At 31.4% G+C, this 26,430-nt stretch overlaps 2 protein-coding genes across 2 annotated transcripts; one reads left to right on the top strand and one right to left on the bottom strand.

Annotated features, from left to right (window-relative positions):
• Positions 1-3,035: 3,035 nt before the first annotated feature.
• Positions 3,036-4,633, bottom strand: LOC101202992 (RING-H2 finger protein ATL52). The gene has a single exon (XM_004138948.3). It carries the CDS (start codon positions 4,422-4,424, stop codon positions 3,327-3,329), a length of 1,098 nt encoding a protein of 365 aa, XP_004138996.1. The 5' UTR covers positions 4,425-4,633; the 3' UTR covers positions 3,036-3,326.
• A 9,975-nt stretch (positions 4,634-14,608) lies between these two features.
• Positions 14,609-21,055, top strand: LOC101206987 (protein SCAI). The gene is made up of 10 exons (XM_004138882.3): positions 14,609-15,017; positions 15,337-15,724; positions 16,612-16,818; positions 16,968-17,186; positions 17,349-17,415; positions 17,504-17,671; positions 19,216-19,307; positions 19,512-19,688; positions 19,768-19,904; positions 20,663-21,055. Exons 1-10 carry the CDS (start codon positions 14,878-14,880, stop codon positions 20,865-20,867), a joined length of 1,800 nt encoding a protein of 599 aa, XP_004138930.1. The 5' UTR covers positions 14,609-14,877; the 3' UTR covers positions 20,868-21,055.
• The last annotated feature ends 5,375 nt before the right edge of the window (positions 21,056-26,430 follow it).

Genomic DNA, 26,430 nt, shown 5'->3' with positions numbered 1-26,430 from the left:
GAAAAACTTTGGCTTATCACAAAAATCTGTAAAGTTCTACTATAATGATCAAAGCACCATTCATTTGTCTAGGAACCAACAATATCACAGTAGAACTAAGTACATAGACATTAAATTCCACTTCACCAGAGAACAAATCGAAAAACAGGAAGTGTAAGTGCTCAAAGTTCATACCAGTGAAAAAGCAGTTGATATGTTAACGAATGTAGTCACTCGAACGAAGTTCCTCAAGTGTCTTCGGAGAAAGAGTGATTACATAAAAGCTTTGGGAGTCAAGACATGCACAAATTTCTCATACTATATTTATCTTGTGTGTTCTTCTCCTTCTTCCTCCTCCCTTCATCTTCTCTTTATCTCACCATCTTCTAAAAGAAACCCAAAGAACGAAACCCAGAAAAATACAGTAAAGAAAGTAAGGAGAAGAAAGCTTGGAGAACTCTTCTTAATCCTATGTAATCCAAATTCACACAAAGTGAAAAGAAAGGGAAAGTAAAACACAGTGGAGAGAGAACCTATCATTACAGGCAAATAGGTGGTTGTAATAACTATATTAATTCGAGGATTCAATTTTTATAAATTAGATGTCTAATTTCTAAAATTAGTACAACTTGAAAGTCAATTTTAACCATTATTAAACGTATGATTCTTACAATAACAATTTTAATGTGCAATTACAACCATCACAATAGTTGAAGGTGTTTTTCTAATTTGTCCAACTTCTTTTGTTGTTTTTTGATGAAGTGATTACTAAATATGCTCTTCCCTCTCAAGTTAATATTCAACTTTATTTCCATTTCTTTTCTACAAATTTTTTATCTTCCTAAGTTTGTTTTTTTTTTCTTCCTCTCAAGATTCTACCTTTTTTTTTAAAAAAAAAACCTTGAATTGTAGCTCAATTTTTTAAAAAAAAATATTTATTTATTGTAGATTCTTTTTCCCACAATTCTTTGACAGGGTTCTCTCCTTTCATTCTTAAGTTTTACTTTTTCTTATTCCAATTTGCATGTATTATTCTTTATGCTTTTTTATTTATTTATTTCTACTCTCAAACTTATTCCTTTCTATATTTTTATATAAGAAAAATAAAACCTTTAGCCTTCTTTAAAAAAGAAATTGACCAAATATTTTCCTAAAAGAACAAATTGAGATCACACTTTAATTTACTACTGACCTAAAATTATGGTACTATACAATTCAAGGTGGCCACCCTCACATAAAATTGTACAAATATCCCATCATATTCAACATTAATTAAATTATAATATTTTAATTTTAATATAAAATTTAAAAGCAACAAACAAATACAAAAATTAGAGATAAATATATGGAATTTTTTTAAAAAATATAACAAACTTGTAGCAGTTTGTAAAATAATTTGAAGAATGAAAAAAGCTCACACGCTCGTAATGAAAATACAAAAAATGCTTAGTTAACACGCGGTTAATTAATCACTCGCGTTCATAATATTTTAGTATACGATCGTTTTCAAATCTAGACGATTTTTTTTCAAAATCTTTTGTATTTGGTACACGATTTTGAACCATATAACACTCTAAAAAATAAAAGATTTATAATTAATTGAAAACAAAAATCATGAATTTTAAAAAAATAGAAAATAAAATTTGAAGAAGAAGAGAAGAAGGACAGTGGGAAGGTAAAGGAAAGTTGCAGAAGAAGAAGAGACGATGAAAAGGAAAGACGTGGTTCACTTTGAAAATGGCAGGGTTCGCTGCTCTTTCGAACAATAGTATCATAGTTTAGGAAGCATGGAGGGTGTTCAAAATTGAACCTATTGACAAATTGAACCACAACTGAACCGAAATCGAAATTGATTTTAAAACCGATATGAATCGCTTTATTTAAATAAAAAATTATACAAGTCTAACTTAGCGTAGGGTATAAGTGTAAAATTAATTTAATATATGTTTGTAACTTTGTAGGACTTTTATTTATGTATAATGTTTAAAAAATGTTTTTTTTTTCAAATCGGTTTGACATAGATGTGCGGGTTCGATTTGGTTTCGGATGAGATTTTTTTGTACTTTTCGGTTCGGTGCGGTTTTAGTTTTAATTGAAGCTGCAACACCACTAAATGTTACTCTTTGTTTTCATCATGGCTTTACTTTTGAGATGTTGGTTTCATACTAATGGAGATAGTTGCTTACTTATATACCCAAAATATTTTTCGTCTTTATCACTACATGTAAAAAAAAAGATGATAAAAAACTTTGACACATTTAAAATAACCATGTAGAAAGAGTGTTTGTAAACAATAGTGTAAAAACAAAAAGTTATATATCAGTACAATAAGTGGTCATGACATCTCTGTACTTAGGTTGAAAAGATCATAGGGTGAAACCATTAGAAGAAAAGAAAAAAAAGAAAGGGAAGTTAGTGATGCAGATGATTCAATTGAATTTATTATGGAAGAAGCAATGAGGGAGGTTGGGTTTAGTAAAGGTTACATAAAGTAGTTTGTAAGTTCATATACCAAACCAACTGAAAACCCCATGAACAGGATGCTTGTTTTTTTTTGCAATAAAAGTAAAGTGTGATGGTACCAACTATTTGGACTCACTTTTCTTCTTTTCAATGGGTCCATTTTGGTTATTATTTAACCTTTTAATTAAATACTCACATTACTATTCTACAATTCTACTTTTAATCATTTGGATTCTTCTACTTTTCTTCCTAACATTATATTATTGATATGGTAATTAATAATGGTAAGTACCACTCATTAGCTTTTTGTTTCTATTTAATATTGTACTTGGGTTTAACACTATTCCTTCTATGACACTAAAATAATCAATTAACAAAGAAATTAATTAATTAATGAAAAACCCACTCTAATTTTTAAAATTAAACATTTGGAAATGGATTCCAAATACATCTAAGTTTTATTGCTTCTTCAAGGGTACGAAAAATATTTATTAGCTTATGTAAAGTTATAAGTTAAATTCGTAAGTTCAATTATGATACAAGTAAACTTAAATAGTCAATAACTTTTAAATATAAACTGAAAATAAAAAGGGTGAAAGAAGACCAATCCAATTGGTACAATTAAAGTTCTTTAGTTACAATAGCCTTTAACTTTAGTACTCTATTATCATTAATATTTTAACTCTATATGTTTCGAAAATTGCCAGATGGACTAAATCAGAACCGTCCAAACCGACAATCTTGACTTTGAGAGAGAGAGAGAAAAAAAAAAAAGAAGAAGAAGAAGAAAGAAATTTCTTCGTAGATCTTTGCCAAATGATTTTTGTTTTTTGATTCTTTGATTCTTTGATTTTTTTTTTTTTTTTTTTTTTTGTTTTTTAATGTCAAATTGGTGAATTCGAACTCTTCCCTTTTGCATTCCTCGCGAAAGAAAAGATTCCAGATGAAATCGACATTCTCACGGCGGAATTCAAAACCCCGTTTCTGTTTCTGCATTTTTCCGTTTCTTTCCCGTTGCCATTTGACGGACCACTACCTGCCGCTGCCATTGGTGAATCCACAGGAGCTTCAACCTCCTCGTCCTCTTCGTGGTTGATGCTCAATATATCTGCAACTGAGAGATTTCGATTTCCGTATGCAGACAACTGATAATCCTCTGAAACTGACCTAATCGAACCCACAGATTCTTCTCCACTTCTCCCTGTTCTTTCATCTCCTTGATCCAAATTTCGCGAGTTTGAATTTCGATTTAGACTTCCTTCCTCTTGATTACTCGAATCGGTTACGACTTCAACCACGACGGCCTCCAGGCTTACATTTTCGGACAAATCTTGAATGACAACAACGGCGGCGTCACTGCTATGGCGGTAACCTAGCGCCGTCACGGACGGCGGCGGAGGATTCGTAGACGCAATATTGCAGCGACAGAGAGGACAACTGGAACTGGATTTGAGCCAAGTATCAATACACGCGAGATGAAAAGCGTGGCTGCATTTAGGCAGCAATCGCAAACTCTCGTTTTCTTGAAATTCACTCAAACAAACAGAACAATCGCTTCCTTCGATCAATCCTTCCCCCTTCTTGAACTTGTAAATCGAGATTGATTTAATGAGCGCCTCATCCAATCCCGCTCCCGCACCGGACTGCCGTGTATCATTAACCACTCGATCCGCCTCCAAATTATCTCCGGATCCGCCTCCGCCACTGTCGTCGACTCTCCGCCGGCAATATTTCGAGACGATGGCGTAGTAAGTGACCAAAACAAAGGCGCTAGCTAAGATCCCGATCACTGCGACTATAAGAGGTGAGAAGAAGGTACCCGAATCGTCGGTGTCGTCGAGGCCGAAGAGAGGCGGCGGCGGGGGGAAGGCGAAGGCGCACCACTGTGGACAGAAGGCTGAACAAATTTCTTGAGAACAGTAGTCCTTGAAGTTGAAGGGATTGAAGGGGGGAGAGGGATCGGGGATTCCAACGGAGTCCATATGAAGTGGAAGGAGAGGTTCCGGAGTTGCTGAGTGCGGCGAAGGTGGAGAAATAGGCGGCGGTAGAGGAAAAAAGAATGGAGAGGTTTTATATTTGAGTGAGGGAGAAAACAAAAAAAGAAAAAAGAGATTCGGGAGGAAACAAATCTGTTGCCTTATCCTATCTTTTTCTTTCTTTTTCTTCTTCCCTTCTTCTTTTTTCTTTTTCTTTTCTCTTTTTTACATTCTCTCTTTTCTAAAAACAAAAACTCATTCATACATAAACATTTTTTCTATTTTGCTATTTCTTACAAATTATATATATATATATATATATATTTATTTTGAAAATGTATAATGAAGTAATGAAAATGAATTCTACTCCCCACCACCAATTGTGTACTAAAAAGGAGACTTCTACTTTCGTTTTTTCATATTCATTTTAGTTTTGAAATGATTTTGCTTCCTTTTACTTTTACCATTATACTATTTTCATTGCTGGGTCTTCTTTCTTACTCATTTACGTTTTCTTCTACACCATTTTTAATAAACATTTGAATTTCTAATCAAAATCTTCTCCAAAAAGTAATAATAAATTGTTTTCTAATTTCTAAATTTGGTTTCATTTTTAAAAATCTTCCTATAAAATAGACAACCTTCTAACATAAAATTGCAGGAATGGAATTAAACTTTGATATGCTTCATTTTTCAACCACTAAAAATCCAATTATTATCGAAGAGATATTAGCTTTTATTTTTTAGTTTATGGTTTAGGGTAAGTTTGGATAAAATTAAGTTTTTAAGACTTTTTTTTTCTTTTTCAAAGTTGGATTCTAAAACATCTCGTGCGTTTGGGAATAAATAAATTTGAATATAAACCTCAAAATTAAGATCTTAACCATTTATTTATTTATTTTTGAAATTAAAATATTCTTGCAATGACATGCATCATTGTTAAGTACAACAATTAAAATCTTAGGTAAATTTAGAAAACAAAACTTCCTAATCATTTTAAATTTTAAATTTCCTTTAGATTTTCAAATTTTCGCTCCGATTTAAAATATGATAAAGTGAAATTTGTAGATTTAATTTTAAAACAAAATTAAGTAATTACTAAATCACGGCTAAATGATTATTAACCCGATCTTAAAATGCTTACTTTAGTTATTAGTTTGTTGTTGATAAAGAAAAGTAATGGGTGGAAACTACATGTTGGTTTAAAACTTACCATTTTTGTATTGCATTTAGTCACATGTCCAGCAGTTGATGGCATTTGGGGTTCAACTTGAAGGGATTAAAGCTCTTAAATAGAGGAAGAAAACACACATACCAAAACTCAAATTTAATTCATATTTGAAATACACATGCATTGACAATTAAAATACAAAATAATAATTGATTTCTAAAATCTAACTCAATCGATTGTCTTTTAAATGAAGATTAAGCATGCATTTTAAAATATGAAATTGAATTCATAACAAGAAATTACTTACTTTAGGTCGTATTTGAATCTACCAATCATCTTATTGAAAGTTATGAATGGTAAGAATTTTACCAAAATGAAAACCTCAATATGTCTCTAAGCAATTTTGAGATTTGGTTTGGAACCAAAGTGTTGGAATGTGATTTTTAGAACTTTTTGTAGAGAGAAAAATTACATAACTATTTCTACATTTTTTTTGTTAACTAACCTCTTCTTTTTGTCTTCTACGTATCAATAAAAGGAAGAAGACATTGGTTGATGGAGATGGAGAACATGAGAGAGAATACGATCTTTCTGCAACTCCCGCGTAAACTGGTTATTTTCTATTTTAACTTAATATAATATATAATTAAATTAAATTAAGAATTTTTTAGAAAAGATAACGAACCGGAAAAATACTTACACTATATACAACAATTTTGAAAACAAAAAAAACTCTCAAGCCCAGAATGTAAAATACCAAAATTATCCTAATCAACACGCGATAAAATTGACCACATGCGCACGATATATGATCATATAGATTTTGATACACGATCTCAGGCATATCATTCCCCCAAATGTCCCAGGATTAAAGAATTTTACCTTTAATTCATTTGATCTCAAGCCTACAATGCACCAAGATGACCCAAGATGAAAGACAGAAGTGTAGATCTACACGATCCATTTTAAACGATGAATTTCAAATATAAATGATCGTGTAGATCATGATACACGATCTCGAGCTTTAGTTGCACTGAGATGTTCCAAGATGAAAGAATTATGCCTTTAATTCATTTGATCTCGGTATACAATGCCCTAAGATGTTCCGAGATGAAAGAATTCTTCCTTTAGTTATTGGATCTCGAGCCTTAGTGGCACTAGATGGTCTGAGATGAAAAAACATACATTGTCTTGAATGCCTCGGAATGAAAGACTTCTGATAATGTGTATAAATACTCGTTATTATAGTCTTTTTTTATCAGAATAATAAGGCCAAAAAGCATAAGAAGAGGATCAAAACGCGTAACTTATTTTGTAAATTCAAAGTATTTAGAAATACATCTTACATATGCATTATGCTTATTTTACGTGATTTCTATGTCTTAATGCGAGATGGTTTGAAAGGAAGAAACTAGTGAATCGCATGCAAGTGACATCTCGTACAAAGACTACGCGATGGAAACTCGTTTGGCGCTAACAGTACCACTTGATGAGGAACCACATCAGCACGTGGGGAAGATTCACTAGATGATAAGGATGGTAGTTGAAGATGGGTGTGACGTGACAAGGCTGCTATCAAGACTGCCATGATCAAAGTAATAGAAATTTCCAACAAAAAGATACCTATAAAAGGACCTCATCTCTACCAAGAGAAAGGAGGCCTCTATGGGCCAAAAGATGGTCTAAATGGACTAAAAAGCCCACAAGGGCAAAAACCTAGAGAGAGACGGAAGGGAGTTGTCCTTCCGTCGTTTTTGTAACTTGTAATACTTTCCATTCTCCTCTCTTGTCATTTTTGTATTTCTTTGTAATATATGTTGTTCTTATAGCACAATGGTCGAATGTCTAAATTCTTTAATATATTACTTGTTTATACCTTTTCAATTTAATACTTCTTTACTTTTCATTTGTCAATGTGTTATTAGTAGTTTAATTTAGCGATAAGTTATTGATAAGAAGTTTAGTTTATAATTCTCATCGCATTAGTTAGGATATGCTCATCGCTTAGCCAACGTCAATCGTCAACTACTTGAGAGGGCAAGTAGCAAGGATAAGGCTAATGCGTGCAAGGGGGAGTTTCACGACAAACTCCACCTTAGTGAGATAACTTCCATCATTTGTATATCGAGAGATGAACAAGTGTGGACATTAGGCACCGAGAGGTTGTTGTCCTTAATTGCGAAGCTCTATACGTTTTATAAGTGAAATCTCCTAGATATATCTCTCCTAAGCACACTTAATCATATGGATTCTGAGAGGTGACCATATGTGGCGTTTAATGACTCTGGGAGGAGCACTCCTTAATTATAAGTTAGTTGAGCGAGATATATCCTATTGAAGTTGTCGTGTTACTTAATCGCATTATAATGCATAGACATTCCTTTGTTCTTTCTTGCATACAAGTTAGTTCGCATTTCTATTTTGTCATCCATATTCCCTTTTATAGAATCTCTAAGCATAGATATCTAGTGGTAGTTTGTTCTTGTATTTCTTTTATACCATTCATTATTGTTTAATTCTTTTATATTGCCTAGATGACAAGTAATACCTAAAATTAATATCTTGAATCAATTTCTTATGTTCGACCCTGAATCACCCCGGTAAACCTACCATTTCACTTGCACTTGGACAAGTAGTAAGAAAACTTGTACTCAAGAAGACTTTGTTGTCATGCGATATGAAGGTCTAGTGAGCAATTCGCATGCAGTGAACATGTTTAGTGATATATTGCCTAGATTGAGTATAATTTTCATTCACTACTTACTAACACTAAGTCCTAATTGTTGAAGAGAAACAACACCTCAACAACCGGAGCGATCGACTTTTATATTTAGTTATTCGATCTTGAACCTTAATTGCACCGAGAGATGGTTTGGGATGAAACAAATTTACCTTTATTTTATTCAGTCTGAAGCATACATTGTCCTAAGATGCTACAGTATGAAAGACTTCTATCTTTAGTTATTCGATCTCAGGCCTTAATTGCACTGAAATGGCTCGGGATGAAAGAATTTTGTCTTTATTTTATTTAATCTCGGGCATACATTACCTTGAAATGCTTCGGAATGAACATTTTTGCCTTTAGTTATTCGATCTCGACCTTAATTGCATCAAGATGACACATTATTAATAAATCGCAAGGGCATCTATGGAATTTGTGAAAAAATAATCTCGCATCATGAGCTTTTCTTATTTTGTTATACAGACCATAAATATTTTGGATTTTGCTATATTTATGTAAATTACTCCTAAATCAATCTGATTAATATTTAATTAGAAATCACTGCCACTTGGATGTAGGAATACGTGAGCATCCCACATTCTCTAAATAACTACCATATATGGGAGTTATTATCTTAATTTAAATTAATGGTCTCAAATTGCAAAAAAATTGAAACTATTTACAAAAACACTCAAATGTGCTATATAGAGAGTTTAATTATTATGCTATAGTTTGTAATTAGTTTCAATTTAATTAGTATATTTGAAAATTCCACTTAAATTAGATTAACACTAAAATAATTAGTTAATATATATAATAATTATTTAAATCATATTTAATTAATATTTCATTTAAATGACGTTTAATTAATATTTCATTTAAATGACGTTTAATTAATATTTCATTTAAATCACATTTAGATGAATATCTCTCACATAACCAATAGTTTTAATTTAATTAAATAGAATTAAACTAAATTATTAATTAATTCTTCAATTATTTAATTTCTGAATTAAATATCTTATATTTGATTTAATATAGATTTGAATCATACTCATATATGAATTTCTCTCATAACCTATTGTTTGAATTTGTATCATATACGTAATAAATTTTAATCTATAGTTTTATTGCAAATTTAATTCGTATTAAACTAATATTGGAGCTCATTCAAATATTTATTATTTCATAAATTAATTTTAAATCATATACAAAATTAAATTTATATAATAAAGTTCAATTAAAAGATAAATTTTATATTATAATGTATCACCATACATTATACTAATTTTCAAAGTAAATTTGAACATTTCAAATTACAGTTAATATGTAATAACCTTAATACCCTTTACAAACTAGGAAGGGACCTAATAAATTTACATTTCAAAGTGTTGGGAGCTAGCTACCATAGTTGAAATCAATTTATTTACTTTAGTTGTCGTATTATCCTTAAGAGCACTTCATGCCTCCACATCAATAATCATTTTATCTCATTGCAACAATCACCCATATAAATATTGAATCAACATATGGTTATGTACCTAATGGTGAAAAACTTGGCATTACTGAGCCAAGTATCTCCCCTAATAATCGTAAAGTGATTCATCATTTCCTTGTGTGATGTCATAGATTTTCTTCCTCACACTAGTAGCATAAAAGGTTGAAAAGAACTTTTCCAAATATTGTCTTTACATCTACTCCCATGAAATAATGCTCCCTGGTGACAAGTAATAAAGCTAATCTTTCACTTCTTCGTGTTACGAGAAGGGAAAAGCTCTCATGTTCATCTGCTCAAGGGTTATAATGTGAGGACTCATTCCATTGCAAATAATATGGGGCTCAGCTATCGAGAATAATATGGGGCTCGACTATCGAGAATATAACGACTGAACACTAAGTGGAAGTCCATAAATTCACTTTAGCAGTTAGCTAAATGAAAATCTACTTATAATATGGAGCAAGCACTAGAAGAAATTTGCTCTTTATTGTCAGTTTAAAACCGACATTAATGGCCTTTGGTGTCAGTTCGGAACTGACATCTATGTTAGCGTTATTAAAGGCCTTTAATGCCATTTTTGCTTTGATGTCGATTTAAAAATGACATCAAATGCATCATTAATGTCAATTTAAAAACGACATTAATGGACATTGATGTCGGTTTTAAATCAACATTTTTTATGGTGTAATTGTTGACCTTTAGTGTCGGTTTTCCTTTAATGTCGTTTTTAAACCGACATCAAAGCATTGTTTGTTTTTTTAATTTATTTATTTTAATTATTTTTTATGGTGTCGAAATCGACATTATTTGTTACGAATTACGACATGAAATATTAAAAAAGTATAAAAAATATATTGTTGCATGATTGCTAGCTATCTACCACTCTATGGAAAACCTTATATATTACTTCCATATTTCACCTGCAAGGCAGAAGATCAACACCTACAAAACAAGCATACACTTCCACACATCCAATGACAAACTAATACTATTTCTAGCTATATAGAATTCAAACCTACAAAACCAGCACATACACTTCCACACTTCCATGGCAAACTACAGAAATACACTTTTCCACACTTTCATAATACTACAGAAATACACATATCAATCAAGTAAATAATATGTAAAGTATTAAAGTATGTGTACAACAAATTCCTCCACTAATACACACTTTCCACATAGTATACTACAACAAATACACTCTAAAGTCAACACCTAAAACACTACAATACAACACCTATTCATAAACTACTACAAGCAGAAAACCCCAAAATTAAAGTATGTACAACAAGTAGTACTAGAATCTCGTAGCTTATGTGCAAGTGTTCCATTCCAAAAGCCGCATTCGTAGCAATCAAGAGGCGCTTCCGCTTTTCAAGACTTCTGCATTAATTGTATTTTATGCTTAATCTAAGGGTGAAGATATATTATACTTTAACTAACTTCTAACAAATTAAATTAAACATATGAAAAATGAGAACAATTGTTACTTTTCATTCATCAACAAAGCATTTCTGAGCGAACCATTGACTATATATTTTGTTATTGAGTGAATCATGATCTCACTAATTCAATCAGTGTCATAAAATATGAAACATCTCACAAATACTCATAAAATACATACAAGAGGTACCAAATAATTCCATAATCGAGAAAAACAAATGACAACGCACGCCTTAACGAAAAAGGAAACTAATTTCTATTAACGATCACAAACAAATAAAAGAATGAATCAAACAATTGAAATTTGAAACACACCACATGGTAAATAGATATCCATAAATGAAGGTACTTAAATAAGACGGGGTGAAGATGACTAATCAATCTGAGGAGAAGAAGAAAAAAATATGTGTAGATGCATGTAACAGTCAAAATTACAAAAAAAAACTTGAGTAATTTGAGATTATGTTTAATTTAAAATTTGTGATAGGGTTATGTTGGAAAAATCATGATGAAAGAGCTTTTACGAGGGCAATTAGTACAAGAGTGAGAAAAATGAAAATTATAATAGTTCGACTAATCAGGTCAAGTCATCAGCATCTTTGAGCTAGACGGGACATTTCTAACAAAATGCTACATATAATAGAATAAATGTGTTTTACATAACGAGAATATTAGTTCTCATTTGTTCATTTTAGCACTTCAGTTTTTGAGTTTTTTTTTTTTTCTGTACGGGTGGATCATTTTTAGGATTCTAAATGAAATTTGATTCAAAATTTAAATTTAAATGAAAAATAGCCTTTTGCTTACGTCAATCAATTGTGTGTTAGTTCCATCTTATCCTTAAACCATGCATTAGGGCTTGGAAGTTAAAACGAGTTCTTGCTTCTCGTGCCTAGCTTTTCTTTCTTGCTTCTAACTTCTTTGTTTAGTTTCTCATCAGACAATTTTCCTTGATATTTTCTCATTCTAGTTTTTCTTTCTAACTTCTCATTTTAGCTTCTAGCTCATTTTTTTAGTTCTTTATCGGTCATCATTTGATATCTTCTCATTTTAACTTCATGTTCTAGCTTCTAGCTCCTTGTCAATCATTAGGTAGTTTTTTTTTTTTTTTATATATATTTTCATGTTCTAGTTTCTAACTTCTTTTTCAAGTTTCTCATTCAACACAACTAATATTCTTTTTATTCGTTCAATTTTTTTGTGGCTTCTACCATTGTTTCTCGCTTCTTCCCCTCGTTCTTTATTGGACAATTTTTTTATTTTGGAAAAGTTATTACATAACAAATAAACCAATAATGCTCTCTTTACTAAGATTTGAAGAACAAAGAAGAAAAGCGCATACGAGATGAAGAAGAAAGAAAGAAAGAAAGAAAAAAAAGGAAGAAGAAGAGGAGGATGCAAAGAAGAAAACGAAACAAAGAAAAGGAAAGAAGAAATAAGAAAGAAAAAAGGGACAAAAGAAAGAAAGAGAGAAAGAAAAAGGGCAACAAGAGGAAGAAGAAAGAAATGTTAAAATGTAATTTGATAGAACATTTTTATTTGGTTTCGAAGTTGGGACTGTTTTTTATTTGGGCCTAATTCCCAAGTTTGAAGCATGTCGTACTTACAAGGAGAGATAACCGCGAGAATGGTAAAATATTAGATAACAAACTAAAAAGTAGCAAATTTTCAAAATGTTAAAGATTAATGGTAAAACCGTCGGCTGTGGACATTTTTTACTCTTTTTTTTTTACCAATTATAGCCCTTTATAGAGGAAAATTCTTTTTCAACAAATATAGTGTATAGATTAAAAATGATGTAGGATATGACAATAGAGTGTATTCGCAAACGTTTAGTTTTGAAAAATCTTAACTAAAATTTTATTTTTGGGCTGGATAAAATTGCACAACAACCCAGCCTAGATTTATGTCTCCAATTTATACCCGATTTTTAGAATTTTAGATTTCAAATCAATTGATTAACAATTTATTTCTATAATTCATAACATATATCTAGTAATGAGTATTTGAATTTAATTTTTTTTGCTACCCCTAAAATGATGGCTAATATAATTTTATCACTCTATTTCGTAAAGTTCTACATAATATTTATTGATGTTTTATTATATAATACATAATGCATATTTGTCATACTTTTAATAAGAATTTGAATTTAGATTTTATAACAATATTGAATTCTTTTAGACGATCATATCCTCTCGAAAACATAAATTTAAAATTTAAGAATTATTTATTTGCTTTTAAAATTTATATTGTTAATAATAATTTGAATTTAAAATTTTATCATCCCTACAATCGTCCAAAGATGTATCCACTTATTTTATTAAAAATTTTATCATCCCCTAAAACTGTACTAATTACAAATAACAATTTGAAGTTTGAAATTAAAATTTTATTAGTTTTGCTATTTTTTCATAACAACGGTTTAGTTTGATATAGGAAAATATTTTATTAGTTTTAATTTGTTTTGATAATTTTTAAATTTTTTTATTAACAAAAAAAATTAATAAATTCGATTTAATCCAAAATATTTGATTGAGCTCCTTACAAATATTTTTATGGTTAGTAAATAAATATATTTAATTAACTTACTTAAAAAAATTTATTTGGAAAATATAAGGAAAATATCAATTTGAATATATTTAATTTGTTCCATTTTGTTTTATTTTTTATTTTTTAATTTAACAAAAGTCGATTTGTCGATTAAATTGACCAGTTTGATTATGTTGATTTTCCCTACAACACCTTAGTATCTCTGAGAACAAACTAAAAGAAAAGTTTCCTACAACACCTTGATAACTTATACCTATGAGATTTTACTAACTATTTTATTTGCTTAACGAATTTGATATCATCTTTTTCATTAAGCTTGAAATTGGTAATTTTAGCATCTATACAGTTTATCCCTTTTCATTAGGTTGTCTGACACGTGAGTCTTCGGTCAGAGGAGCCGACAAGAAGAAATTCCTTAATTTGTACTAAATGTATGAAGACTTTGAATGGTTTGAAGAGGACGAAGTGAAGGCTCAAATCATTTATGCATGAACTCGCACAATTTGTAAAAGATACGAAACAATTGCAGAAATTATGTGGAGTTTTAATGATGATGGTTGTTAATTATATATCGGTAGTTTGATTCAATTATAGGATATTTGTGGTTTCTTGAATAATTATATTTAAGATTTAATTGTTTCACTTGACATTTAAGACATTGTTCGTGTAATTCTTTTTCATATTTCTTAACTTTGCTATTTTATTAATTTAAATAAAAAGTTGTTATTTACAGAAAGTAAACAATTTATTTTGCTATTCTACTGGTTACCCCTTGCAAAGGTATATTTTTGTTCGACTTCATAAAATAAACCGGGAAGGGAATGCATCCTCCCTCCGGTCCTTCCGGTTTCCGGTACATCCCTCTACTCTGAATCCCATACTCCATTAACCCGGAATTTCCCGGTTTTAACTCCTCCGATTATCCCTCCACCAGCTCCGACCACCGCCCTCGGAGGCACACCTTTATATCACCTACCTCTCTCTTCTTTAGGGACTAATCGCTTTGCCTTGAGAACAAACAGCCATTTTTTGGGTGATACTATATAGCCAGACTCCGAGCTCGGCGAAGATGTCGCAGCCGGGAAATCCGGCCAATAGCACCACCATCAACAGTAGCATTCCAGTGAGCGAAGCCTACTGGTCTCTTGTTGACAAAGCTGACCGGAAGTTCTCCAAGATCAGGGACCTGCCTTATTACGAGCGCAATAGGTATTTTCCGCTCTTCAACTTGATCTTTTCAGTGTCGATTGTTTGGTTTATTGGAGAAATCATGTGCGAAATCGATCAAATATTACAGAGGGAATGTTAACTCTTACCTGGGTGTTTGATTACGTTTACGTGCTGCTGTAACTTTCTTCTAATATGTTTAAGAATTAGTTGTAATTTGAAAAGAGTTTCATAGGGTTATTCGTTTATCAACTATTGAAGAATTGAATAATCCCATTTCCAAATCTCTGGTCGATATTTATTTCCGTTCTCCTAAGATTGAATTAAGAATTTTGGGCAATTTGGCTCTAAACGGTTTCAGGTACGATGCGTATTTCCACAAGGCGTTCAAAGTGTACACACAGTTATGGAAGTTTCAGCAAGAGAATCGTCAGAAGTTGGTCGAGGCAGGGCTAAAGAGATGGGAGATTGGCGAGATTGCTTCACGAATTGCTCAGCTTTACTTTGGGCAATACATGAGGACCAGTGAAGCGAGCTATTTGTCTGAGTCTTACGTATTTTATGAAGCAATATTGACTCGAGAGTACTTCAAGGATGGATTGTTTCAAGATGTCAGTCTTGCGAACAAGCAGTTGAGATTCCTGTCCAGATTTCTGATGGTGTGCCTGGTTCTGAATCGAAGAGAAATGGTGCACCAGTTGGTTAATCAGCTCAAAATGTTGCTCGATGAGTGTAAGAGAACATTCCAGGTGATTTTCTTACTTATCTCACTTTAAGTTTTTTGGTTATGACTTATGAGTATGACTTTGTGAGAAAGATGATAATGCTGGACCAATGGATTAGAATTGAGTTGATTGTTTATTGTTTTAGCTTCACCAATCGTTCTTTGAGGTCTGAATTTTGTAATGTACCTTACGTAGTACAAAATACCCCAGAAGTAAGAAACTAGAGTAATATTACATGAAGCTAGATCTTTGTATGGGATTAATGGAATTTTCTTTGATTGTTTCAAATTCATCAAATAATTTAAACTCTGGATATAAGTTATTTATATTTGGATTGTAAACTTTTATCCGTGGAGTTAATTGTTTGAAGTGATAATATATTATTATAAGTGTCACTATTTTATTGGTAGTTAGCTAGGTCTTATGTCTCTTAACTAGACACCTTTCTGGTAGTTTGACGCCATTTCTTGTTGTTCAGCTCTTTTTGTGGGTTTTTTTCTTTTTGTATGTCTATGTATTCTTTCAATACTTTCAGAATGAAAGTCATATTTTTGTATTAAAGAAAATAAAAGGAGAAAAAAAGTAGATGCCTGTTTAATACATGTAGATATACATTTTACATAGTTTGTGATGTTTTCTTTTATCCCGGTTTTTACTACTTTTCACACTTCTGGTGTTTGCTTTTCTTCTGGGCAGACACATTTTCCATGTTTCTTGTATTTGCTTTCTTAACCAGATGCATATGCATATATTTCATTAATGATAAAAAAAAGTTGTCATTTAGATTTGATTGGGAGTGCTTATATTTCTGTTCTCTTTGTAAATTCATTTAGCTCAAATTCATCAATGGCTGCTGATTTATCATTTGGATCTTGGTATAAGCGAATAATGAATCTGGGCTGCTGTTCTAGGAAACGGACTTTAGAGAATGGAAGCTGGTAGTTCAGGAAATAATGAAATTTTTGAAAGCAGACACAGCCTTTATGAATATCAGGCCTTTCAGATATAGTGTTGTGTTAGAGCCTCATCCAGATTCTCTAACACCTGTTCCTCCAACGCTTACAACGAGATACCTGAGGTTACAGGATGCTATTCTGAGTAGCTACAATCATAATGAGGTTAGGTATTGAGACCTTCCTATTGGCTTAAAAGAGAACTTAATATGTTTTTTCATTGAAGTGTCTCAATGAAGTCATTTCAGACAAATTCAACATAGTCTTTACATTTTTTTTGTTGATCCATCTTTCCTTCTCTGGTCCATGCTCAGGTCAAGTTTTCTGAGCTCACGCTAGACACTTTCAGGATGATCCAGAGCCTGGAGTGGGAGCCCAGTGGTTCCTTTTATCGACCAAATAATAGAAGTGGGCAGAATGGTGGTACTGGGCCAAGCCGCAGTAACTTCTCACAGGATATAGTTGATCCTACTCTCCCATCTAATCCTCGGAAGTCAATTTTATACCGTCCTTCAGTGACACATTTTTTAGCAGTTAGTATGATAAGCATACTGTCTATACACCTGAAACCCATTGTTCCATTTGTTATATTGACTTGTTCAAGTACTGATTTTAGACCGTGGCATGCTTCTGAAAATATCTACTTGGGAATACTAGTTGGTAATAATCTCAAGTATGTGAGATTTACTTTGCAGGTTCTAGCTACAATTTGTGAGGAGATGGCAAGTGATGGGGTTCTCTTGATATATTTGTCAGCTGCAGGTTAATGTTCTATTTTAAATTCCTTAGATTATTGTTTTTTACTCTTCTCACTGAGAACTGCAATTCCCTCAATATCAAACTTCTTCAGGCAGTGGAAAGAATTTTTTATCTTCCCCAGCTGGCACTGATCTAGGGTGTGAGTCTATCAACAATGCGGACAATATTGATAAAACCAAGTCTCCTTGCAGTCAGGTTGAAGGAGGTTACAAAGGTCTCCAAAGTGGTTGCTTATCATTTGGCACTCGTGGAAAAGGAGGTATTTTACTGTCTCATTGAACTAAATATTTTTCATTTTGGATGTCCAACTTTTGGATCTGAAGCTTGTTTCTGCGAATTGGAGGGCAATACCAATACCCTTTTTATATCTACTTCAAAATGAAGATGCAATACACAATTTATTTTGTTTAGATGTGGCCAACTTCTTATCAAGAAGAGAACTGGCCAATGTCTTTTTGGATATTATTCTCCTGTAAGGAAAAAGTGTCTCTAGTTTACTGATAGAACACTGATATAGTGTTTCTATTTTATTGATATCTCAAACAGAAAATTACAGTATAAAAGCAGTAAAAGAAAAGTAAAAGAACTCTAAACCTCAAAGAAAAGTAAAAGAACTCTAACCCTCTGCCCTTCCTCTCTTTCAAGGAATGTTGCAGCCCTAATTTCTTCACCAAATTCTTCATACCCTTCTTCTCTCCTCAACTTCCTATTTATAACCTACTAACTACCAACAAATCTAATTACCCTTTTACCCTTACCCTATACTAATCTAGGTATCTAACATTTACTTGATGTAACTCAGTTGAAGATCTTTTCATTGGTCCCTGAATTGAATTTTGAATCAGTGAGGGTACAGTAATTTGGCATCATCTATATTTGCTTTTTTGAATTATGCCTTCGTGATCAACAAGGTGGTTGGCCAACATGCTGATGTGGATTTCATTTTTAGCTTTTATGGATAATTACTGCTATTACTTATAGATAGACTTGAACTCGTCAGTTTTACAGTGCATGTGCAAACTCAAAGAGAGACATTTATGCTTTTGAGGATTACATAGAGTGTGCAGTGTGCCTGACGGGCTCCTGGCATTTTAGGGCTTCCAGAACTGATTTTTTCATGATATATCCCTCTCTTTTCCTATATTGGGGATTGAATATTAAATCATAATGGGTGGATTTTTTTTTCGTCGTTTGATTAGGAGAGCTAGTCTTTTTGTACCTTTCTCCCCACATCTATTACTTGCATTTCTTCTTGTTATGTTGTTGATAATTTATGCTAGTAATAGGAAAAAGGTTTTATGCAGGATAGGATTCGGACCACAAGAGATAGTCAAATGATATCTTTGTTCATTAAATAGATGGTCTTGATTACAGAGACAAAGTGCCTTCGTTTTAGAGATGGTCTTAGCGTATAAGTTAGCTAACTTCAACACTGTCTCTAACCCATCTGCAAGAATGTGGTGGCAACTAATAATTAAAATTTAAAGTGCAAGAATTACTTGATTAGGTCTCTAACTTCATTTTTTTCTTTAGTTTATCTTACATTTTATACATCCACTCTAATTGGAAATGAATTGCTTACTTTGGTGGCTTATAATTCATTAACCATTTTAAGATGCATAAACTCATTCACTTAAAATTTTATTTACAGGAAGGCTGTTTCTTTCAGTTTTACTGTGAATCTGAATACATGTTTAGTTAAAGGATTCGAAGCTTTTCCTTCCATATAAAACCTCAACTTCCATTTTAATTCTCTAATTGGTGAAGAGTAGTCTTTTTCTTATAATATATAGTCCTCTTCAGGATTAAGCTGCATATATCCAAGTGATTTGGTTCCATTTACTAGAAGACCATTTCTTTTAGTTATTGATAGTGACGGCAGTGAAGCATTTGAGGTCAGTATGTCGACCTTGAGGTTATTCTTTTTAGATTTTACTATTTTATGCCTTGGCTTTAGAACGAATTTCCTGTTTGAGGTTTCTAAATATGACTTGGAGGAAAAGATCATCTTCCATTTTCTTCACTAGTCCCATTATCTAATGATATGCATGCTGCTCTGTTCTTATACTGAAGTAAATTAGTTTTATAAATCTTGTCAGACTATTCATGGAGCAGAAAAGGGAGAGCCAGCTGCAATGCTGTTATCCCCCACTGCTATTACTCATGCTGTTGCTACCGATTATTCTCGTCATGGAAGCCTTTTCACCCTCTTTCTCACAGCTCCTCTGCATGCTTTCTGTCTATTGCTTGGTATCTCAGGCTCTGATGTTGAAATGGTATGGTTAAATCTCGTCATGTTATATGCTTGATAATTGACACTTTATTTCAAAAAATTTACAAAAAGAAATGGTTTAGGATACATTTAGTAAAGCTGAGAACGTGCTATCCTCGTCATTAAGTGAGTGGGGGCAGTTATTGGTGACATCAGAGAGCCTTGACCAAGTTTGGGCACAGATTTTGAATGATCCATTCATAAGGCGACTTCTCTTGAGGTAAGATCTACCGGTTTGTTTTTTTTCCTAAATTCTCAGCATACCCTGAGTGTGAAAGCTATACCATTTGACGATCACAGTGGATGGTAGAGACATGTAATGAACTGCTTGACTAAATAAGATAAATTGTTTGATTTCCAATCCAACTTGTTTGTCTGTCTTAACTTTTGAATTAGTGGGGTTTGGAGAATTTTGATTTCCTTTTTTCTTCATGGCTATCATCATATCATAGCTCACAAGTTGTAGACAGTTACCCCACTATTTTTAGCCAAAACAACCTGCCAATTTTGGATTGAAGAAAGTTCAGTTGCGGTTAAAAATCCAATGTGCATTGAGAGTTAAAGGTGCATGTAATTTACATATGAAGGAAAAAAATAAAGTGTGAAGGTAGGCAAAGAAGATGAAAGTAAATGGAGAATAGTTGGGGTAAAAAGAAGAGCTAAGAAGATGTTCAAAAGTGGTAGGTTGCCTGATTTTCTGTAGGCTATGGCCAACTAGAACTTATAATCAGGCTAACAAGTCAGCACCTTTTCTCTTTTAGTTCTATAAAAAGTTGACTGAAAAGATTTTCAATAGCTGCACATGGTCGTGGTCCTACGAGATTAGAATTGTTAACATCATGCTTGAACTAGGGCATCCCTTATAACTGATCTTGATATTTTGATCTCAAGAGGAATTGAAAGAGAGATGTGATTCTTGATCCGACTTTAGACACCTATCAAATTATTCTTTGTTGATCCTATCTTCTGTTTTTCCAGATTTATATTCTGTCGTGCTGTGTTAACATTCTACGCACCAACCTTGGGTAAGAAGGAATATATTCCGAGGTGTGTGCCATCTCTGCCCTCCGTCGTCGATCCGACAACAGCAACATTGCAATCTGTAGTCATGAAGATAGCAAATATCCTTGGTGTAAGCCGCAGTTTCGTCTTCTCAGAAAACCTGCTACTTTCTGAAAACTAGCAATGAAATATGTTCTAAAAAAAACTAGCAAAACTGTATCACTTCTTGCTATTTTTGGTGTGTGCTTTTTGTGTAAATGGATTTGGAATATCTTTGGGTGTGATTGAACTGCAGAGAATGCTATTGAAAGTGGTTTTGAACGTTTCTTGAAATATGACCTAAATGAATCATTTCAATCATTGGTGGAATGTATATAATGAATAATTAACTGCTGCACTTCAAAAAAAAAAAAAACTATAGTATCATTCCTCTATATAATGAATGCTTAAATCAGTTTTGTAATTTTCACATTTTAAAGCATCCAGATGAAGCTTCAACTCATTGAAACACGTAATTTCTTACAGTTCCATCAATAAGTCTGATATTGTTAACCATTGCACGATTTTAAGATGTATATTAGGGATCTCAAGGTTAGCCATAGATGAACAAGAAAGAAGATAGATGTGAAAATTTCATCATATTAAAACTCAATGCAACCTCAAGAAAATATTAATGCTACACAAACTGAATTATATATTTCCATACAAATACAAATTTATCATTTGTTTATCAAATAATAAGGAGAATAAGAATAATCCTTACATCCAATATAATCATTTGTTTATCAAAAAAAAAATTCAGAATAGTTATTCAAACATATGGGGAAAATAATAATTTTTTATGATTTCAAATTTTGGAATAACTTTTGAAAATTTCTGACATCAATGTAATGACATAATAAATAATTTGTTCTTATACTCAAACGCAGTTTTAAACATGCATTATTAGTTAAAAATTTATATAATATAAGAAAAGAGGGTAACCTTTCTCTTATATTGAGCCAATCAAAATCAACCTTCATAATTTGATACAAAAGAAATTGAAATTCAAAAGACTTGTTGTATTCAAACTTAAAAGTTAAATAATCTATTAAGCCCAAATCTAAAAGTTCAAACAACTTATTAAATCTTTTCTAAAATGATTTAGGAAATTAGCTTACTATATAATTAATATTTCTTAAATATCCTCAAATTTAGTAATATTCCATAATTATATTTTAAAAACGTTTCGGAACATTTTTAACATTTTAATATTCCCTTTCACATTTTAGTTTTGTAATAATTTAAATTAAAAACAAATCGAATTTACTTTATTGAAATATATCACTAATTACATCATATCTCATCAATAGATTTTTAAATATTTAAATTTTTTTTTCTTATCAACATCATTTTCAAAATTTGATTGTGTTGTTATTATTTATTAATTTCAACTGATATTCATTCAAACTAGGATATTGATCCTCTCTCACAAGTATATGTTCAATATACTAGTACTTGAAAAGAATATAAATTTACTACCTTGGTTTATTTATTTACTTTTGTTATTTTTTTTAAATATACATTGTTTGATATATAAGGTTATAAAATAGTAATTTATCAGGATATTGATTGATGTAAGAAAAATAAGAAATTGAAAGAATAGTGTAAATGAAATGTTTATTTATTTATACTATAAAGTATAGAAAATGTTACTTATTGAAACTTAAACATCAAATACTCACAAACACAAACAATTTAATCCTAAACTGAAACTTGGAGACATTTCTAAAAAAGTTTTTCTATAGAAATTAAAAATGTTTATGAAGTTGAATGTGTAGGAATTATGTGTAGGCACATAGAGGTTGTTAACTATAACTAAAAACAACTATTTAGCAAATTTATTTATTTAATTAAGACAGAAATGAGAAAGAAACTGTTTCAGCTTTTCATTTTTCACCACCTTATCATCATTTAATATTTTCACATTCAATTTCCAATTTCAACACTGTTTTCTCTCTCTCTCTCTTCCTTTTCAAAAAATTAATTCCAACCCTTTTCTTTCTAACCCTACATCCCACAATTTCTATCTTTCCTTACTCAAATTCTAAATAACATAAACAAGTTTTTTTAAAATTTACGTCTCTATTTAGTAACCTTTATTAGACTTATTTTCTCTCCATTTTTTACAACGATTTGCTGCATATTCCTTAAATACAATTATTGAATTCTTAGCCTCGTGAAAGCTATTTTATTTGTTATTTTTTAAAATCTGACTTGGTTTTTAAAACCACCATTAGGAATAAAGGTAACAAAGAAAGAAAGCTAAATGGTTATCAAACAAAGTCGTGCATTCTTTAAGTTGTTGATAAGAAAATAGAAATCAAATAGTTAGTAAATGAGACGTAAGAAAGAAAAGAGTAGGAGTAAAGTGATTGTGATTAAGGCATGCAAATGGTAACAACTTAATCTTGATTGTGGTAAATAATATCAAACTTTTGTTATGAGTTGGGTTTGGTTGGTACTTGCCCCTAACAAACAACATGAACAAATCCGTAGAATATAAAACTAAATGGAGCAAAAATTGTTGCAAAGAACGTTCTGAAGATATAGGAATTTGATGTCCCATTTTCATAGCATTAAATAGAAAGTTTTGTGTGGATACAAAACAAAATCCCATTTGGATATCTCTGGTTATGTGTTAATTAATGAATGATGAGAAAGTTGGTTGGAAATTGGGTATGAAAAGAGTATTATTATTATATTGATGAAGGTCATAGAAATAGGCTAAAAGAAAAAGAAAAAGAAAAAGAAAAGGTGGTTTTGGTTTTAATTCATATTGATAAGATCTTACGACCAAATGAAAATGTTACAAATTAATTAAGGAGGAAACATATGAGCCGTTGGATGTTTAAATCAGCCCTACGCCTAAAACAGTTTTATTTGTGGAGTTAAATAGTTGAGTTCCTTTCTAATTTTCAACTTTTAATTAAAGTTCCCTTTAAATTAAATATCACACCCTATGTTTTCTCATTTCATTATTTTATATTCATTTTTCTTTTATATTATAAATATCGTCTCGTCCTATTCATCATCGACACACAATTTCAACCATTTGTCTAAAAACTAACTTTATTGTTTAATATTCTAAACGTCGTGGTTTGTAGTTTTATTTAATACAATATTTTTATTTAATTAAATCATAGGTATTTTATTTGACATATAGACAACGTTTATTCCATCTAATAAATTAAGATCCAAAACTATACGACGTTAATTGAACATTATGTGGTTGACATACAAGTGGTTTATGTTCAAGTTACAACTTAAAAGATCTGCAGTAAGTGGATGGAGTTTGGGTGTCTTATCTTGGTAACATTACAACGTTGGGTGTCTTGAACGACAAGTTCCAACTTAAAAGATCAGACAATATTGCAATGTTGTCCCACTTTTTCGACATAACCTTTTTTTAAGCATTTTAACACGAAATTGTCCCCCAATAATGGAATAATGCCACAACGCTATTTCCAAATGTCAGACGTCATACCCTAAGTTCAACAACCGTAAATGTAGCTCAATGAAGCTTAATTTTCCAGTTTAAAGCATCTCATATCATCCAAATTCAATCTTGTTCCATCTAGCTCATCCCTAATCCTCGCTTCCCCTCTTCTAGTTCATTTTCTCTTGTTTATTAGTGATAAAATAGTGAGGGTGCAAGAATTTATTTGGAGTCTAATTGTCGCCACATGCTCGAGACGACGCGAAGCGGTCGATGTCCTCACAAGAGTTTCTTTATTTTTTTATAGAAAAAAAAGAGTCGCCATCAATCCTTTTTTAGGGTGTGATTGGACACCAAAAATAAGTAAATAATTTCTTTTTTTAAAATGGTCTGCGAAAAATAGAGTTGGGTTTGGGAGTCATTTGTGTACGAGGAAGACATTAGCACCTCGTAACACCCGTTTAGAAAACGGTGGCCAAACTTAAAGTCTTAAATAAAATTTATTTAAAAAAAATTTATGTCTTATTTCCTTGCTCATCACTCCCATATTTGAAGCAATGATCCTATAAGATAAGTGAAATAATATTTCATTAATTATACTATATTGAGGAAAATTTCTCACTTCAAGAAAATGAGAAATTATTGCAATTTCTCACAATCTTTAATTATACGTTTAATTGGAACTATAAAATTAAATTACTAACATATCATGCAAGTAGTTAGGATAGTAGTAAAAGTTTGATAATAACCATGGGTATTGTCATGCATCTTAATTTGATTTCAAGAAATAGATAATCGTTAAGATTACATAAGATAAGATCAGTGACGTATCCAGAAATCATATGTAGGGGGACACGATTAACAAAAAAAAAAAAATTATAATGGATGAGTTTTAAACCCAATACCTTAGGATTTCAAAGGAAGGACACAACTACTATACCAAAGACAGAATATAACAAAATAACGAATTTTTAAGATATATTGTAATTTGACACTTCAAAACTAATATTAAAATATAAAAACTGGAAATGTGAGGGGGCAGGTGCCCGACTCCTTAATATGAACAAAATTGTTTTCCAAAGATAACAATCTAGATCAAAATCTCTAGACTTAGTATTATGTTCATATCAAACTCCATGAAAAGTCCCTTATTAATGAATGAAATAAGTAATGGATTCATTACCCTAAGGACATATTATTCATTATAGTTCTTTCCAAATATAATCTAATTCCTTCTCTAGTCACTAGAACATGAAAAGTGCTTTTACTTCTATAGAACATATTATATTATTCATTTTCTAATTACTCCCTATTCCTAAGAATTAAAGCTCACACATTTAACTCCTCAACGAATCCAAAAGAATGAAGGGAAAGATCACGTCGTGTGTTCTTCAAGGTTCATTAAGGAGTTCAAGATCGTTATGTGTGAATATTGTTTGAGATTCAAAGAGAAAATTGTGAAGGTTGAAATATTTAAGAGTAACTTCTACTTCTCTCTAACCTTGTTAGTAGCATGTTAGAGTTGTATGTTTGTTTATCCTTACTAACGTATAATTAGTATTATATTTTGTTAAATAAAATTTACTTTTTATAATGCACGGTGATCATACGCTTTTGCAGAAATTCAATTCTCCTCGTAATATGATTCTAATTTTCTAACTATATAGTTTGAAAGTTCCATAAATTCAAAAATAAAAATGTTAGTTGAATACTTCATCTTGGGTTTGGGGATTTCTTTTTTGCAGTATGATTGGTTGATTTTATTAAAGGTAAAACTTGAAAAGCTTGTTTCAGTTACATGTTTTGTATCGTGTTGATTCTTCGTAGAGATTGGTATTTTATATATTGATTTGTGTAGTGCATTTTTGTTGAACAATTATTTCATTATAGACTTTCACCCAACGTAGTAAATATAGACGTCGATAGTTCCTTAATCTTCTCTGACGCCATGCGCGCACATATATCGAAGAAATGCGAGAATTAAATATTTAATTTATCTTTTGTCGATGTCTTGAACTACGTCGTCGAGATTACTTGTCTTGGTCGATGTGTATTTTTTAACGTCAGGGATGAACTTTTTTCTCAACGCTACTTTCACTGACGCCTATTGTTGTGTCAGAATAGCCCCGATTTCTTGTAGTGATCCTATAGAGTGTTTCCCAATAGATAAAGAAACAACCAACCAAGTTTTACTAACTTCTATAGTCTCTAATTCAATCTTAATTCATAGCTCCACGAGATGTAAGTTTGTCTTAATTCAAATACT

This window comes from Cucumis sativus, chromosome 2, assembly GCF_000004075.3.
Source record: "Cucumis sativus cultivar 9930 chromosome 2, Cucumber_9930_V3, whole genome shotgun sequence".
NCBI classification, from domain to species: Eukaryota; Viridiplantae; Streptophyta; class Magnoliopsida; order Cucurbitales; family Cucurbitaceae; genus Cucumis; species Cucumis sativus.
The sequence above is the reverse complement of the archived record's forward strand: the minus strand, read 5'-3'. Positions and strand labels throughout refer to the sequence as shown.